Here is an 18676-nt window from a genome sequence, read left to right as displayed (position 1 = left end):
ACTGTGTGTCCTTTTGATGGTTATGAAATTACAGCCTATACAAATCTGATGAGGATGTTGATTGTATTGTGTTAGTCATTAGAAACAGTGCTACATCGCAGCAACCTCTCATTTGGTGGGTGTTAATGAAGTTGTTCAGACACTAGTTATTAAACCTACTGCTGCCTAGGATCATGGGAAAGTTCAGATCCTTCCTTGTTAAAGAAAATATTACTGGAGATGAGACAAGAGGCCTGCTTCCAAGCATACCCTCATCCTCAGTACTCAATGATGGAGGAGCCACCTCATCCTCAGCAGCTTAATCCTGCAAGGGAGATATCATAGAAAGGTCTTTTTCCGTTCAACATTTTATCAGTGACTTAGATGAAGAGGTAGAAGGAGTGCTTACCAAATGTACAGTTGATATACCTTGGAGAAATTTTTTTTTTTTTCAGATGGGCTAAAACCACCAATGGCAGCTAGGTGGTGCAGTGGATAGAACCCTGGGTTTGGAATTGGAAAGACTCATCTTCTTGAGTTCAAATCTGGCCTCAGATGCTTATTAGCTGCATGACCCTAGGCAAGTCACTTAACCCTGTTTGCCTCAGTTTCCTCATTTGTAAAATTACTGGAAAAGGAAATTTCAAACCACTCCAGTATCTTTGCCAAGAAAACTCCAAAATGGAGTCATGAAGAGTCAGACATGACTGAAATGACTGAACAATAAACAATAGACTGGACTTCTTTGTGGAGCCATGCACTCCCCATCACTGGAAATATTCAAGCTGAGGATGGATCCCATCTGTCAGAGATATTGTAGTGGGCCGGGGTGGGGGGGGGGGGAGGGAAGCGCTGATTATGTGAGAGACTAGATGCGTTGCCTTCTCAAGGCCCTTCTAAGAATTCTGTGGTTCTGTTACTTGGAGTCTAGGAAGGGCAAAGAGTGGTTAGGGAGGGCTGGGCTGGAACAGCAAGACGTCCTGGAAAAGACGAGTTTTGAAAGAGTAGAATGAGTATGCATTGGAAAAACACGCAGGAAGGGGTTGTTTCATGTAATAGGAATGGGGCTCACTTCTGTGTGTTTCTCCTTTCAGCATTCCTCCTTTTTGAAGCTGAAAGTCGTGTACACTGTGGGCTACAGCACCTCCTTGGTGATGCTCCTGATTGCTCTGGGCATTCTCATTGCCTTCCGGTGAGGAGAAGCTGCCAGTCTTCAATTTCTGGCAGCCTTCAGTGGGCAGTGACCTTGGGCTGATTAAAAAAAATACCTTTCTTGGTGCCTTTTTCCTTTCATATCACAGATATATCCCAATATCCCTCCTACTATTACCACATAGAACCCTCCTTTGTCACAAAGGAAAGCAAGATCTGTTGATATAGTGGAACAGAGTTCTGGGTTTAGGGTCAGAGGACATGGCAAATCCTGGCTCTACTGCTTACTATTTTTGTGACCTTAGCAAAATCACTTAACCTTCCCTGGCCTCAGTTTCCCCATTTGTAAAATGAGGGGGTTGGGCTAGATGATTTCTAAGGTCCTTTCTAAAACTATGAAAAACAACCAAAACATTGATTTCATTCAACAGAGGTAATTCCTCCACCTCTCTATTGAGAGGAGGGAAGTATGTCTCATCACCTATCCTATGCAATCACTGTTAATTATTACCCTTAATCTGAGTTTAGTTACCTTCGTGTTAGTTTTCATTTCTATTAGTATAATTTCTGTTTACATTGTTTTCCTGGTTCCGCTTACCTCACACCGTCTCCTCATGTTGCACTGAATTCCTCAAAGATTGTTTCTTATGGCTCAGTAGTACTCCATTACATTTGCTTTAATTTGTTCAGACATTCCCTGACTGATGAGTACTCACCTTAGTTCCGAGTTTTTTGCTGCTACAAAAAGTGCTGCTGTAAATATTTTGGTATCAGATCTTTCTGTCTTTTTTCCCCTTTTTTATTAGTTAATTTATTTATTTTTAGTTTTCAACATTTGCTTCCATAAGTTTTAAATTTTCTCCCCCTCCCTCCCTCTCCAAGATAGCCTGTAATCTGACATTGGCTCTACATATACATTGCTATTAAACGTATTTTCATATTAGTCATGTCAGACCTTTCTGTCTTGAACATTAGCGATACATGCTCCCCTCAACAGGATTGCCAAATCAAAGGATAAGAATGGTTTATAACTTTCCTCATGTAATTCTAAATTGTTTTCTGGAGTGGGTGGGCTCATTCTTGGCTCCATCAACAACGCATTAGTGTGTCTCTCTTGTGAAGCTGATTTAAGAGGTTGGGGGAGAAGAAGAGAAGAGGGAGGAGACAGAGAAAGAAAGAGAGAGAGAGAGAGAGAGAGAGAGAGAGAGAGAGAGAGAGAGAGAGAGAGAGAGACTGGTTGGGCTGCACAGTTGTCTCTTAATTGCCCATATGGACCTTTGTGGGATATCTTTAACAAATGTTTAATTACAAATTGGTTTCTCCCTGCCATTCAAATCCCTTCCAGCCATCAACTCACTTGAATGTTGAAGGAAGCTAACTTAAATCAGGAAAGAAAATCTGCTTTATCTTTAACAATTATTTGATGGCCTCTGTCTAAATCTGAATAGAATTTTCCTTCTGTTTTATATTAGTCATATTATGGCTGCCCTCTTCCCCTCCTTATTTTGTAATGGTAATCAGCAAATGGAAGAATCAGAATAAATTGATTTTGGTTGTGAGAGATCTCTAGAGCTCAGAAGGCCTTTCTTTTAAGGAACATTCAGCGAGAGGACCCCCCCCCACCCTCACCCTTGATCAATCTAGGAAATGGTTCCTTTCTTCAGTTACCTTGCAAGCCTCTTTTCTATAGTCTGGCTAGACTGGGGGTTGAATGGAGATCTTGGGATTTCTGAAGGGCCTCAGAGTCATATATAGTCACATACTTCATCATATCAATTCCTAGGAACACCACCTTTCTCCTTGAGGTTCTCTTTCCTTCTTATTTCTTCCCTGTCTCCAGATTCAGACCAGAGGGATTTGGTGTCAGAACCTTAGCCTTGGGAAACAGGATACTTGGGTTTTAGCTCCAGCTCCAAGTGATTCATTGTGTGACCTTGAAAGGTCATTTGCTCTCCTTGGGCCGCAGTTTTACCACCTGTCAAATTGGGAAAATAATCTCTGTCCCTTCCCAACTAGGCAGAAGATAAGGGATGTCAGAGCACTTTAGCCTTTTAAGGAAGAGAAATGATATATAAATCAGGAGTTATAGCACTGTTGGAATAAGCCAGGCTTTGCTAGATGAATCTTACTAGCACCTTTTTTATGGGAGCAGCATGGAGATAGAGGAAAGAGCACAGTACTGGGAGTTGGGTGTCTTTGGTTCTTCTACTAAGTAGCTCCTCGATCTTAGACAAGTCATTTACCCTTTTTGGGTCTCATTTTCCTCCTCTGTCAAATGAGAAGGTTGGACTTGGTAGCCTCTATGTTTCCTTCTAGCTCTAAGAGATGATTTCCTCTATCACAGGAAACTCCACTGTACCCGGAACTACATCCACATGCACCTGTTTGTATCCTTCATCCTGAGGGCCTTGTCCAACCTCATCAAAGATGTGGTGCTGTTCTCCTCCAATGATGTTGCCCACTGTGATGACCATACGGTAACCCAATGGAACTCTGGTTTATGTATGAAGGAAGGGCTGAACTGTTTTCACAATGATGGCCCCTGAAAGGGACAGATGCCTACATCAATGGTGTCAAACTCAGATAGAAATGGGGGCTACTAAGCCACATGTAAGGATCCCTGAAGGCCGTGCATTGACTTAGAAAACTACATATTAGTATTATCTATGTTTTATTGTATTTTTACTTATTTTGTTAAATATTTTCTGGTAATATTTTAATCTAGTTTGGGCTGCACTCAGGAGTGTTGAATGTGGCCTAAGAATGGTATGTTTGACACTTCTGGCCTACAAGACGAAAATATGGAATAGAAGCAAACATAATTTCATCAGCTGCTAATCCCTCTTCCTCAGATCAACCCTTGTCTTTCTGGACCCTAATTTTTTTTTTTTTTTGAAATCTTACTGTATCAAAATGGCTATGTTGCCATATTCCCAAATTCTGTATTTTACTATTCAAATCTACTTACTAAGGAATATTCTGCTTCCTTCCTCACTAAACCAAGCAGTTGCCTGGGGCACGTGGAATAACTATTAGTCCTCTGTCTTTCAAATCTACTGACCCAAGTTCAAGTCCATGAGACCCAATCCTCCTTTCTTTCCATTTCGTGGCAGATTTTCTTGGTTTTTTGCTTATTTTCCTTTATAAAATGAGATAATATCTATGAAGCACTTTGCAAACTTTTAAGTGGTACTTAAATATAAATAATGATTACAATCTTTATTATTCTCAGATTTACAAGGACAAATCTAGAGGTTTTAACCCCAATACAGACATTCCAAAGTTTATTATTAACATAATTTTCTGAGAAAAGATGAAAGAAAATACTGATCTGCCTCAAGGTTTTTGTTTGTTTTTGAGAAATTGTTCAAAACACACCCATGCTCCCGCCCCTCACTCTTTTCCCCACCAACATCTGCCACATAGTTTATTGTATAAAGCACCTAACAGATACAGGAATCTGCACTGATCTCTATTTTTCTCACATATTGTCGTCCTTTTCATGTGTGCTTGTCCTGAGGCTTCTATGAGACTAGAAGCTCCTTGGGGACAAGAATTGGCCTCTCTTATCAGCTGGAGACTCCCTTAGGGTCAAGACTGTATTGTCCCTGCCAGTTAGACAGTTCCCTGAACAAAAGCCCCTCAGAACAGCAGAGGAAAAAGAACTGAACTGGTCTGTGTTCCAGACCTAGCCCTGCCCTTACCTGTAAAACGGTCGGAGGTGGGGAACCTGCAGCCTTGAGGCCACATGTGGCCTTCTAGGTCCTTGGGTGTGACCTTTTGACTGAGTCCAAGTTTTACAGAACAAATCCTTTTATTAAGGGAATTTGTACTGTGAAGTTTGGATTCAGTTAAAGGGCCGCACTTGAGGACCTAGAGGGCCACATGTCACCTTGAGGCATCACTTTCCCTCCTCAGGGGAACCTTGAATTTTCCTGTTATCTGCAAAGTGACTAAGTTGGAGTTGATCATCTCTAACCAGATCAATATTTCCTTTAATCTCTCTCAGATTTCCCTTCTAGATCTCTCATTCTATGCTTCTTTATCTCCCTCTGTAGCTAATGGGCTCCTACATACAGTTCTTAGTCTGACAGTGAGGTTATTGGGTTTATTGGAGTCTTGAATTTTGTTTCTGAGGGAAGTCTGCACTCCAGAATTCTTTTCTACCCTGGTCTTTCCAACAATGGGAATTTGACAAAAGAGTAGATACAGTACAGAAGAGAGCCAGCCTCCATCTCGAGCTGCGCCCCAGACCATTCCCATCCACCCCATCTCTGTACCAGCCTCTCCTCCATGACTTCCTTCACTTGGCAGTGGCTCAGCTTCCTTTTTTATCTCCTCAGGTTGGCTGTAAAACCCTCATGGTCTTCTTCCAGTATTGCATCTTGACCAACTACAGCTGGCTGCTAGTAGAAGGCCTCTATCTGCATACTCTTCTGGTCATCTCCTTCTTCTCAGAAAAGAAGGTTCTCCAATACTTTATCATCTTCGGATGGGGTATGTTTGCCTACAACAATAAAATGTTAGCTAGGAGGTTGAATGAAAACAGCACTGGACTAGAACTCAGGAGATCCTGGTTCCAGTCTCAGCTCTGCCACTAACTACCAATGTGACCTTGGAAGTCAATTAATGTCTGTGAGCCTCAGTTTCCCTATCTGTAATAGGAGGGGATCTCAAAGGCCTAAACTAGCTCAGAGATTCTCTAATTCTTTCTCCTGACATTCAAAGCCAGTTCCAACTGACCTCCTCAACCATGTTTTTACTGTTCTTCCATGTAAAATTCTCATCTGAATTCTAATGAAATTATAAATTCAGTGAATGTTTATTAACATCTGTGTGCAAAATACTTTACTAGATCTAGGAAAGACACAAAGCTTAGCTAGGACATGGTCACTTCCTTCATGGAATTATACTCTAGGAGGGAAATAGACGCACTCACAAATAACTACAATACAAAATAATGCATGATAAATGAATAAGGGAGGGACAAAGTGCTCTATGAGGTTTGCTGTAGGGATGGTCATTACTGACTTGGAAGGGTCAGGGGAGGCTTCTTGGAAGAGGTGGCATTTGAATTGAACTTTAAAGGAGAATCCCAGGAGGAATTCAACATCCAAAGCGTGGAGGAAGCATTCCAAGAAGTATGAAATCATGCAAACAAAGATTTACAGGCAGAAAAATGTGAGACGTGTATGAGGATGGCAAGGAATCTGGTTTGTTTGGAGTGTGGAGTATGGGGAGGAACAATATAATGATATAATCAGGTAACCAACAAGCATTTAGGTGCCTACTATGTGCCAGGCACTATGCCTAGCATTGGGGATACAAAGAAAAGCATGAGACAGTCTCTGTCCTCAGGGAGCTCAAAGTCTTATTGGGAGAGACAGCACGCAAAAAATTGAGGCCCTACTTTCCTCACATTGTTGTTAGAGGAGCATATGAAATTATTGGCAGCTAGGTGGTGCAGTGGATAGAGTGCTAGGCCTGGAGGTAGGTGCACTCATTTTCCTGAGTTAAATCTGACCTCAGGCACTTACTAGCTGTGTGACCCTGGGCAAGTCACTTAACCTAGTTTGACTCAGTTTCCTCATCTGTAAAATGAGCTGAAGAAGGAAATGGCAAACCTCTAGTATCTTTGCCAAGAAAACCCCAAATGGGGTCACAGGGTCAGACATGACTGAACAACAATAAAATTATGTGCATGAAATACAAATATACTTCAAAAACTATAAAGTGCCATGCTAATCCAAGGGATGAATATTGGTGTGATAAATTCAATCCAATTAAATAAACAGTTATTAAGCACCTATTATGTGCCAGGCACTGTGGTAAACCCTGAGGGTACAAATAAGGAATAAAAAAAGACAGTCCCTGCCCTCAAGAAGCAAATGATCTAATGAGGGAAGACAAAATATAATAGGAAGCTAAAAAGGGGGTGAGGTAGAGAAGTTTACCTGCTTGGGCAAGGTGGAGAAGTAAATCAGGGAAGTCCCAAAGCAGCACAGCCAATGACCTCATCACTCATAGTTATTAGTTCTGATATTCAGTTGTTTTTTATGCATGAAGAAGAAGTTGTGCCAAACCATGCAGTTATCTCTCCCTAAATCCTTGGATTCCTATTCAGAATAGCTCTCCAGGACTGGTGGTGGGAATCTATGAGGGTAAGAGGAGGGATATGGAGAGCATAATTCAACTGCGACCACAGAAAAGCAGCCTGTTGCAGTGGGAAGAGCCAGCTCTGGAGTCAGAGGCCTTTGATTTAAATGCCATCTTTGAGGCTTATTACTGTGGTGAACTGGGGCCAGTTATATCCTTCCTGGCCTCAGTTTCCTCATTTTAAAAAGAAGAGGTTGGACTACATGGCCTCTGATCCCTTCCCACTCAGGATCTATGAGCCATCCAAAGTTGTGTGGTCCCTATGGGGGTAAAACCCCAGGGAGTTAGTTTTGTATAGTGGAAAGAAGGCTGGATTTGGATTCCAAAGATCTGGGTTTAAATCCTGGCTTTGCTATTTACTCCCTGTGTGACCTTGGGAAAGTCACCTAACAGGGCTAACCTCAGTTTTACTTTGTTATAAAGTGAGGGCATTACACTAAATAGGGCCTAAGATTTTTTACATCTTCATGTTCCATTTATTTATAAATCTTATATATTATAAAAATTGTAAATTATAATATCACACACACACACATATACATATACATATGAGTAATTTTGACCTTGATAGTGCCAAGCTCTGACTCAGCTTAGCTCCCTACACTGTTTAACACTCTTCTCCTAGTAGAGAAATTCTCATTGTCCAAGGGGCCCCAAACCTCTCCCTTTATCAAACATCTATCAACCAACCAATAAGCATTTATTAAGTACTTGCTATATGCAGGCACCAGAGATCCCCCTAGGACTGACCCACATTCTAAAAGAACTAACTCCTGGCCCTAGGCAGGCTATAATGGGAGGGTAGATCCCTCAAACCCTCTAGTCGAGCTGCTAGGACAGCCCAATAATTTATGGATTAGTTTGCTTTGAGGTCACCAGAAGATGTAAGGGGTTTACTATGGAGATACAAAGTCATAGATGCACATGGGGGATCTGATGGATCTGTTCACTGTAGGTACGGTATGTGGAGAAATGAATTTTTTTGTTGTTGTTAAACTCCCAGGTTCCCCAGCAGTTTTTGTTATACCTTGGGCAATCACTCGGCGCTTTCTGGAAAACAACGGGTAAGCTATCAGCCATGTTCGAGAAAAGACTTAAAGGGGTCATGCTTGCTGCAACTCACTGCTTTGGCATTCAGAAAGGAGGCTTTACGGATGCTTCCAAGGAGAGCCATATTTCTCAAATTGGGGCGGAGGGATGAGGGAGGAGGATGTTAGGAAATAGAAGGACTCCAATATGTCCTCGGAAACCTGAGCTGTGAGACTCCAAATACTTGTTTGGAAGTGGTGACAGAATTCTATGAATGGGCTGGGCCACCTTCCTTCCATTTCTGGGCTCTCTTCTCATTCTCCCTTCTTAGCTTATCTTTAAAATACCAGGCTGCAATACCAGAGGGAAACCAGGGCTGCAGAACTTCAAATAGTCATTCAGTGGTTTTCTTTTCTTAATCCTATTTTATTTTTCAATGAACAAACATTTATTTTCTCTTTCTCCCACCCACTGGAAGAAGGAAAAAGAAAAACCTCTTGGAGCAAATATTTTGCTTGACTCTGGTTTTAATAAACTAAAGGCTGGTTTTCTCCATCTCCTACTGAGTCCTCTCTCTGTACCCCTCCCTCCCCATCTAGGCTTTTAAGATTCTTGTGATGCCATGAGGGAGATCACAGTTGGCACAGTTATTTGTTAGTGGCAGTGACTGAATGACCAACCTTGGACCCTTTTGGGGATGTCAGAGGGGTGGCGGGGGTGGAGGAGTGGTAATGTGAGGCAATCTGGGAAGGTGGCAAGTGAAAGGGAGATGGCAATGAAGGGGGCTGTATGATTAGAAAGCTTGAGAACACCTGCTGTGGAGAAATCTTGACTCTGTCCCCATCACTGAAATGCAGTCAGCCATGAACGGTTTCTCTGGGCCCCATAAAGGGCTGTGGCTGAGCCAGGTTCTTGGGGCCTGACGGAATCTTCCCTGGTTCAAGGAGCAGGGGAAAGTTATAGCCCACACTTTCCTGCACCAGCTGAGGTCGGGTGGGCCAAGGTCAAGGCCCCTGACATAGCTTTTGTTTTGTTTTGTTTTTCACTTATTTTTAAGTTTATTGACTAAAATAAGTATAGTATAATAACACAGTATAATCATAAAAAAGATGGTTGTGTATCTTATTGGATCCTCACAATAACCCCGTGAGGTAGGTGAAATTACTATCCCCATTTATAGATAAGGAAAGAGAAGCTGAGAAAAATTAAATGATTGCTTGTAAGTGTCAGAGATGAGACTTGAACCCAGATCTTCCTGAGTCCAAATCCAGTGTTTAATCCCCTCAGCTCTGCTCCCTGCCTTTCAAACCTAACTTCTAGTTTCTGCAGCGGGAAAGTTCCCAGTGCCCACAAGAACGAGCCTGAGTGGCTCAATGTTTGGGGCACTGCCAGGCTGATCCTACATCTTCCAGCTCAGACAGCTTCACAAAGCCTCGGGGCCACAGAAATGTTCCACATTTGGTATGGAGGAGCAATTTGGGGAAAACAGCATGGTGTAAAGGAAAGACCGATGAACTTGCAGCTAGGCAGCACAGTGGCTAGAACATTGGGCCTGGAGTCAGGAAGACCCAAGTTTAAATTTAGCCTCAGATACTTACCAGCTGGGTGATCCTGAACAAAATACTTAACTGCTGTCTGCCTCAGTTTCCCCTACTGCAAAGTGGGCATATAATAGTACCTACCTCAGGGTTGTTGTGAAAATCAAATGAGATAATATTTGTAAAGTGCTTAGCAGAGAGCCTGGCACACAGTAGGAGCTTAACAAATACTTCCTTCTTTCCTTCCTGTCCCAGGAACTAAGTTTGAATCCTGGCCCTAGTTACTATGGCTAATCATTCAACTTCCCCAGGTCTCAGTTCCCCTCAGTTGTACAATGATGCTTTCTAATCCATATCCAGATGCCTTCCAATTCCAGATCTATGATTCTATGAGACCTGTTCTTTCCTCATCTGTCTTACCCTGACAATGAACACAACAATAATCTACACCAGCCTTAACTGTGTGCTTCCTTTAGGTGCTGGGACATTAATACCAAGCCATCCATCTGGTGGATCATTCGGGGACCTATAAGTGTCTCCATCCTGGTGAGTTGCCTTCCTCCCTGGAGATTGACTTGGGGATGAGATGGCCTAGGCAGGATACTGGGGTAAATCTACCAGGTTGCCTAGGCTGACTAAAGTAGGGTCCAGTGTTTAATGGACTGATATGTGGAAGAAGGACTATTCTTACTTGGGATGGTTCTAAGTCTAGGCAAGACACATACTGAATGTTGTGGAGCTTATTAGGATCAGGGAACCTAAAGGAACAAAGGGAGAGTTTGAATTGGGGGCCAGGTAGAGGTATAACAGGATTAGCCTTCATAATAGTGTTACCTTCAGTGCTTGACACCACATCTTAAGAGGGTCATTGATGGCCTGGAGTCTATCCAGAGGAAGGACACCAGGAATAGTGAGGGGTCTGATGTTTAGCCTGAAACAGAGAAGACTTAGGGTCACAATACTCATCATTAGACATTTGAAGGGTTTTCATATGGAAGAAGGATTAGATATAATCTTTGTAGGTCCTGGAGACAGAATACATTCTGCTAAATGTGCTTCGTGAGTATTTAGAAATGGCCAGCCTGCCATTTACTTTTGATTTTGAGAGGAGCATTGATGATTGGGTTTTCATGTGTTTCTTTGTTGGAAATGACTTCCCGTGCAAAGACACATGGCGGGAACTTGATCCAGGAAGAAACAATTCCCTCTAAAAACCCATGAAAGGGGCCCCTCCAGCATCAAAAGGACCCAGTGAAAAACCTTGGCCAGGCTGACTCATGGGAGAATTGAGATTAAAGAGGTCAGTGAACATCTTCGGGAAGCCAGGACTAGTTCCATCTGGTTTTCTCATGGAAGAACTGGGTTATCTTTTAAAAGATAGCTTGTAATTTTGTAACTTTCCCTTCTCTTTTCCTCTACAATTACAAGCAAGAAATCCCCTTAGAAAACCTGCAAGAGGATTGTGTGTTTATTCCAGTGATGGATAAATATTTGTTAAGCCCTTTGCAAACCTTAGAATGCTCTATAAATGGTAGTTCATATTATCCTTAAGATGGTAGGGCAGGGTAGGTATGGGTAGGACAAGAGAAAGACTGCTGGGCCTGGAGTCAGAGGCCTGCCCTGCTGAATTCTGCTTCTTTACTTAAATCTTTTTAGCCTTTAAAGCCCGGCGAGGTGGAAAGAGCACCGGACCTAAGGTCAGAAGACCCCCTTCTGAGTCCTAATCCTAATTAGCTCTAATACTAGCTGTGGGATGACCTTTTAGTTGTATGGACCTACATAAGCCTTAGTTTTCTCATCTATAAAATGGAGATAATGTTTATAATAATAATAATAATAATAATGACGGTTCCTATTCATATATCACTATGTACTGTACATACAATATCTGATGTGGTCTTCTCACAACAGCACTGGAAGGTGAATGCTCCTAGTGGCTCCATTTTACAGATGAGGAAAATTGAGGCACTGAAAGGTTAAGTGATTTGCCTAGGTCACAGAAGTTAGAATTGCCTGAGGGAGAAGTTGAACTTGGATCTCCCTGACTCTAGACCCTGGCGCTCTGTCTCCTGAGTCACATTGATTCTCCTGTGCCTGTTTCACAGTGTTCTTATAATAGAGTGCCTTGCAGACCTTCAATGTACTCAGCTGTTGTCATTCGCTCATTTCAGCTGTGCCCCACTCTTCGTGACCCCATTTGGGGTTTTCTTCGCAGAGATACTGGAGTGATTTGCCATTTCCTTCTCCAGCTCATTTTACAGATGAGGAAACTGAGGCAAACCGGGTTAAGTGACTTGCCCAGGGTCACACAGCTAGTAAGAGTCTGAAGTCAGATTTGAACTCAGGTCCTCCTGACTCCAGTCCTGGTGCTCTATCCACTGCAACATCTCGTTGCCCCATACTATATCATCTCCATATTTAGAGGCAACTAAGTGGAACAGTGGATAGAGAGCTCTGGGCCTGGACTCAGGAAGACCTGAGTTCAAATTCAGCCTCAGACACCTCCCTAGTTGTGTGACGCTGGGCAAGAGGCCTAATCACTGTTTGCTTCACCTTCCTCAGCTGTAAAATGGGACAGTAATAGTAGAACCTACCTCCCAGAGTTGTTGTGAGGATCAGTTGAGATAATAATTGTGAAAGTGCCTGGTACATAGTAGACACTATGAGAGCCGGGCCTGAAGTCAAGGAGACCTGCATGGAAATCCCTCCTCAGACAAGCTGTGTGACCTTGGGTAAGTCACTTAACCTCTATCTGCCTTACCTTCTTCTATTGTAAAACAGAGACAATAATAGTGCCTCCTTCACAGGATTATTGTGAGAATGATACGAGTTAATATTTGTAAAGTGCTTAGCACAGTGCCTGGCACATGGTGCCTAAGAAATGCTTGTTTCTTTCCTTCTTGTATAAATGTTAGCAACTCCTGCTTTACAGGGTGTCCCAAAAGTCTTAGTGCAGTTCTAAACTTTAATAAGTTACTACAGATGTTTAAATAGGTTAAGGGTTAAGTGTTTAAAGCTATCTTGACATAGCCTAGACTTTGATAGCTTAAAGCTGCACTAACACTTTTGGAACACCCTGCATTTTATTGGCACTTGCTGATAATGCGTGGTAAGGTATGGAATCATTAGGCCTACCGTGAAGCAGGGAGGCAGGACTCTGGGACAGATGGGCCTGGGCCGCTGACCAGTTCCCCAGCCATTCTGCCATCTCTCACGCTCCAGTGAAGGACACTCAGGAGCTCCCCTCATAGGATTATTCCCACCCATTGCTTCCCCCAGATGCCTCTCATTCAGCTATTCCAGTAGAAAGAGGGCACAGGCTTCCAGCATTTCACACCATAGATTTAGCTCTGGTGTTAGAGTTTAGAGATGAACCTTAGCATTCATCCCATCCAACCACTCATTTTGATGAGGAAATTAAGTCCCAGCAGGGCCAAGCACGTTGTCCAAGGCAGCATAAATCGTAAGCGACAAAGCGAGGATTTGAACGCAGATCTCCTTGACTCCAAATCCAGCATTTTTTCTACCGTTTCACCCATCCCTAACACGCCCTGCTGTCTCAAGAATAAACACACAATTTTCTTTATGGTTTTCTTGCTGGTAACTGTAGAAGAAAAGACAGGAAAGTTTTACAAATTGTAAAAACTTAGGCGATATAGTGGGATAGAGTGGTAGACTTATAGATGGGAAGACCTGAATTTAAGTCCTGCCTCAGATACTCTGTGCAACGTACTTAAAAAAAAAGTTGTGCCTCAGTTTCCACATCTGTAAAATGAAGGAGTTGGACTTGATGGCCTCTAAATTTTCCTCTAGCTCTAAATCTATGATCTTTTGACTTGCCTGTAGTGATTCAGCAGGTACATAAATAACAGTCAGGATTTCAATTCAGGTCTTTATGAAACTCAGCCTACTACATACTCGTCTACTCCATACTACATTGCCTTTGCAGAGGTAAGAAACGGAGACTAGCCATACGAGAGGTGGTGGAGGACCAACATCTGAGTGTCCTCACTGACCTTTGCCACTTTTCTTCCTTTGCTTTTATAGGTTAACTTCATCCTTTTTGTGAATATTCTAAGGATTCTAATGAAAAAGCTCAAAACCCCAGAAATGAGAGGAAATGATATGAGCCATTACAAGTAAGCAGAACCCTTGTGGTCAAAGATTTAGTGCTAATTGATGGGCATCTGCTCTGATCTCAGTTCTGTGCTCGGTGCTTGTGGGGGGATAAGAGAGAAATAAAGGTCATCATCCCAGCCCTCCAAAAGCTTATAGTCTAAAAGAAAAGCTTAAGACTGTTTTATTGTTACTACCACCACTATTTCACACATACACACACACATTGTCACTCACACTCACATAGAACACACACACTCACACTCTCACGCATACATTCAAACAGGCCATCTGGAGTAGGTGGGATTGATCTGGGTCTTGAAGGGATCAGACTAGACTTCATATCTTATTCTCATGTCCTTCAATGTCCATCTACAGGCGGCTGGCCAAGTCCACCCTTCTGCTCATCCCCCTATTTGGTATCCACTATATCATCTTTGCTCTTTACCCTGAAGATACCATGGAGATAAAGCTGTTTTTTGAGTTGGCACTGGGCTCATTTCAGGTAATTTTCAGAGAATGTGAACCTTAAGCTTCAAGAGAAAGACCTATTTCCCTTTAGAACAAGGGTTCTTGTGTGCGTGCGTGTGTGCGTGTGTGTGTGTGTGTGTGTGTGTGTATGTGTGTGTGTGTGATGGACCTTTTTGGCAATCTAGTGTACCCTTTCTTAAATGTACAAAGTGAAATCCATACAAAGGAAACCAATTATATTGAAAAATAGTTATCAAAATACATTATTTTTTAAAAGAAACCAAGTTCAAAGACCCCCAGCTTAAGAACCCCAGTTTTAGAGGAAAGATAACAGCACAGTGACAGGCAAGAATTCCTAGGACGTGGCTTGGTTTGGTGGCTAGCGCACTAGGTAGGGCACTGAGCCACAAGCAATAAGAGCTGGGACTGAATCTTGGATGCACTGTGTGACCGTGGGCAACTTATCCGTCTCCCTTCCTACCTATAAAGTAAGGACAAAGAATCCCCTCCTACTTCAGGGAGATGTTGCAAGGATCAAAAGATAATGTATGTAAAATTCCTTCTATTGACGGAGCACACTTATTTTTCACATACTTCATAATATCCTGTAACTGAGTCCTACAGAACAGGCATGAACTGGGTACTCTTCACGTCTGCTGGAACAGAACCAGTGCATGGGACAAGAAATAGAATGATAGGGGTTGGTGCTAACATACTTGGCAGATAATCTAGAATTCTGGAGAGTTTTATTAATGTCAGAATCATAATGCTGAAATCTGGCTTTTGACATTTTCTAGTTCCTGGTGGGAAGTAATCATGGCAGAGTGGAAAGACTGCTAGATGTGTAGTCACAGTACATGAGTTCAAATTGTGACTTTGCTATTCACTACCTAAATGATTTTGAGCCTCAGTTTCTTCATCTATGAAACAAGGTGTGGACCAGAAAACCTTATGAACTCTTCCAGCTCTAGAGCTAAGATTCTATGATCCTTTGAGGTAGAAGGATAGATTTCTTCCTGATCGGCATTCTTTATATCACTCAAACAGAAGTAGGCCAAAAGCACCTACCCAAAGTCCTAACTAGCATTCTTGGCGCCCAGAGCAAGTAGTATAAAATATAACCTTAAATCAACTTTTCATTAGAAGTTCAGTATTGAGAGTGAGGGAGAGACCATGAGATACATCCCCATAGGGATGGGGTGTAGGGAAAACAGAGACCTTAGGACAAGATGAGATCAATGTTGGGAAACTGCTTACCAGGGGTACAGCTACCTAGGGAGCAGGTTAGCAGTAGAAAAGAAGAACCACTATTTTTTTCCCCTTTAAAAAATTTTATTTTTTTTCCAATTTGATATAAAAACAATTTTTTCATCATTTATCTATTATGATCAGACCTAGCATTGTTTTACTTTAATAATATTTTATTTTTCCCAATTATGTATCAAAACTATTTTTAACATTCATTTTGAAAAATTCTCAGTTCCAAATTCTCTCCTTCCTTCTCCCCCCTCCTAAGACAGTAAGCAATTCAATATATTATACATGTACAATCATGAAAGCATTTCCATATTAGTCATATTATAAAAGAAGACACAAACCAAAAACAAAAAAAAGGCCAAGAAAAAATAAAGTAAGTGAAAAATAGTATGCTTCAATCTGCTGTCAGACTCCATCAGTTCTTTCTCTGGAGGTGGATAGCATTTTTCATCAAAAGGACCACCATTTTAAACTTACTGGTCTTTCACTAGGTGTAAAACTCTGTAGTTTCTAGATGCTGGAGTATAAGCACTGTCAGTGCCCCCCAAATAAGAGAGCTTAGGTGACTGTGCTTCCATGATTCCCCATTATAGGAGTCATGGAATTCCTTGAGAATTTTGTATCATGAAAAGAAAAAATTTACATTGCCCAGTACTTTTTAATGTTCCAAAGTACCTCTATTCAAAGTGCTACATCTGTTGTCCCATGGGATCCTTGTAATATCCCTGGGAGAAGCAGATAGGGCAGGTGGCATTAACTTCATTGGCCACTGAGAAAGAAGAGGCCAGGAGAGAGCTGGAAGATGGGCCCGGAGTCGTACAGCTATAGCTAGTCAGTGGCAAGAAGCAGGACTAGACCCTAGGTTTCTAAACTTCCAACTCAGGGTTTTTTCTACCACATTTCCTTGTCGATTGAGACTTCCTGTTTTCCTGAAGTAGTGGTTTGTGGTTAGTCCTTCTGAAGGCCCAAGTTGAGTCCACTCAGCTACTTTTCATGTGTGTGACTCGTCAGAGGCAAAACAAAAAAATACTTTCTGAATTTTTCATAATACTTCTTTTTTTTTACTGACAACTCACATGAAAAGAAATGAGCTTTCAAATTTGCTTATATAAGGTCAGTTCTTTCTGAGGATAATGACTGTACAACTAGGAAAAAACTAACTAAGCATGCCGCTTTTTCACTGGCCCTGGCTTCCCCTCCTCTCCTGGCCAGGATGAGCCGCTGTTGGAGGGATAGGGGATTGAAGGAGTAGGCACATCTAGTCTTAAATGTATTTGAACTAGGGAGTAACCATCATTAAGGGCTATTTAAGGGTCACCAGCAAGACTTTTTGTCCCAAATATCTTCTTCACTGTTGACCGGTTGCTGATGTTCAAATTTCTACTGAACAGTCATTTCTTTGGTCTTAGCTTCATCTCTTGTTAAAATACAAATTCTAATGTCATTGGGTAATTTAAAACAATTATTTTAATGCCTTAGTGTTAATAAATTTATAAAATTTTTTCTTCCTTTGTGATAGATGAGAGTTGGTTTTATGGAGAAAAGGGGGGAGGCGAGGGAGGACAGAATGAAGAGAGAGATACAAAACATAGTACCCTGCCCAACAATAATAAACATTCATTAAGTGCCTACTGTTGCAGAGAGAACTGTGCCAGAGACAGGAAGATATAATGTTTCAAAATGTAGGATCCCTACCCCTATGAAGCTTGCAGTCTAATAGGCAGATTACACCAATACTGATAATTATAAAGCACACAATTCCATGATAAATGCATTAAACAGATATAAAACAATATGCTATGCAAATCTCAGAGGAAAGTTTGTTAAAACCATGGAAAATTGGGGAAAGTTTTTGAGACAAGGTGGTATTTGGGTTGGACTTTGAAGTCTGGGTAGGAATTCAACAGGTAAAGGGAAAAGAGAACATTCTAAGCATAGAGAACAAGATGAGTAAAAGTATGGAGGTGGGAGAATACAGTGTGTTTTCAGGTATAGGGGAGAGTTCGGTTTTACTGGAGCATATAGTGGGTACAATGGAATAATATGAAACAAATTTGGAAAGATAAACTGGTGCCAGATTATGAGGGGCCTTGAATGCTAGTCAAAGAGATTTGAGCTTTACTCAGGAGGTAATAGGGATCTACTATTTTTTTTTTAAATAAAGGAAATACAGTCTCATTTGTTGGCCTTTGTTATCTGTTTAGATAAGTCAGCGTACTCGTAAATAAACTTCGTGTGAGGGATCTTCCAAAATGCCTGTTGGCCAGCAGATAAATGTGTCTAAATACTGTGCCTACATGTATTCCTTTTGTTGTATCTGTTCCTGAATGCAATATTGTAGTCTTCATAAAAGTCGACATTTTTCAGAGATTGTTGGTAATGTTTGGGTGTTGGCAGATTTTGGTGACTCATGCTTGTTGAAACTGTTGAGAGCTGTAAATTGGCTGTCTCAAGACTATAGCCCTAACTGGGAAGTGCTGAGTAGAGTATTTACGTGTCCAAGAAAGGCTATAATGGTTAACGGGAAAATGGGCAGCCGGGGAGCAATAAGAGGGCACTGTGCACCTGCTGTTAAAGGGCCAGAATCCCCCAAACTGGAAATGGAGGCTCTAGGGGAAAGCTCTGCCACAGGCTGGCCCTGGGGATCGCAACACAGAGTCAACCCACAGCACGGAGTTTACACTCACTGTTTGGGGTGTGTTTGACTTCTGTACTCTACAGTGGCTGGTCATTGAGGGAAGATACTGTAGAGAGGACTAAATACAATAGAAGAGACTGAATAAGTGTTCTTCAGCTCTTACAGTCTCAGTAGATAAAAAGACCACTTATAAGGGACTAATTAATATTGAAAAAGAAGATGGAAGTGTTGACACAAATGAGGAAGGAGTGGACATTGTGGGATGTGATAAATCATTGGAAGGCTTTGTAGAGAAAGTTGAGTTTGGAGTGAGGAATTGAAGGAGAAGACAGGGCATGCA

At 41.8% G+C, this 18676-nt stretch overlaps 1 protein-coding gene across 1 annotated transcript in view; it reads left to right on the top strand.

The window, feature by feature from the left end:
- The window catches only part of SCTR (secretin receptor), an 86153-nt gene that overhangs the window by 60524 nt on the left and 6953 nt on the right, over positions 1-18676 (top strand). Inside the window, exons 5-11 of the mRNA XM_036746288.1 lie at positions 1074-1171; positions 3476-3608; positions 5475-5628; positions 8291-8351; positions 10331-10400; positions 13902-13993; positions 14349-14475. Of these exons, the coding sequence (XP_036602183.1) occupies positions 1074-1171; positions 3476-3608; positions 5475-5628; positions 8291-8351; positions 10331-10400; positions 13902-13993; positions 14349-14475 (735 nt within the window). The remainder of the gene's footprint in view (positions 1-1073; positions 1172-3475; positions 3609-5474; positions 5629-8290; positions 8352-10330; positions 10401-13901; positions 13994-14348; positions 14476-18676) is intronic.

Source organism: Trichosurus vulpecula, chromosome 2 (genome assembly GCF_011100635.1).
Source record: "Trichosurus vulpecula isolate mTriVul1 chromosome 2, mTriVul1.pri, whole genome shotgun sequence".
Classification (NCBI taxonomy): Eukaryota; Metazoa; Chordata; class Mammalia; order Diprotodontia; family Phalangeridae; genus Trichosurus; species Trichosurus vulpecula.
Note: the sequence above shows the minus strand (reverse complement) of the source record. Positions and strands in the feature narration are given on the sequence as shown.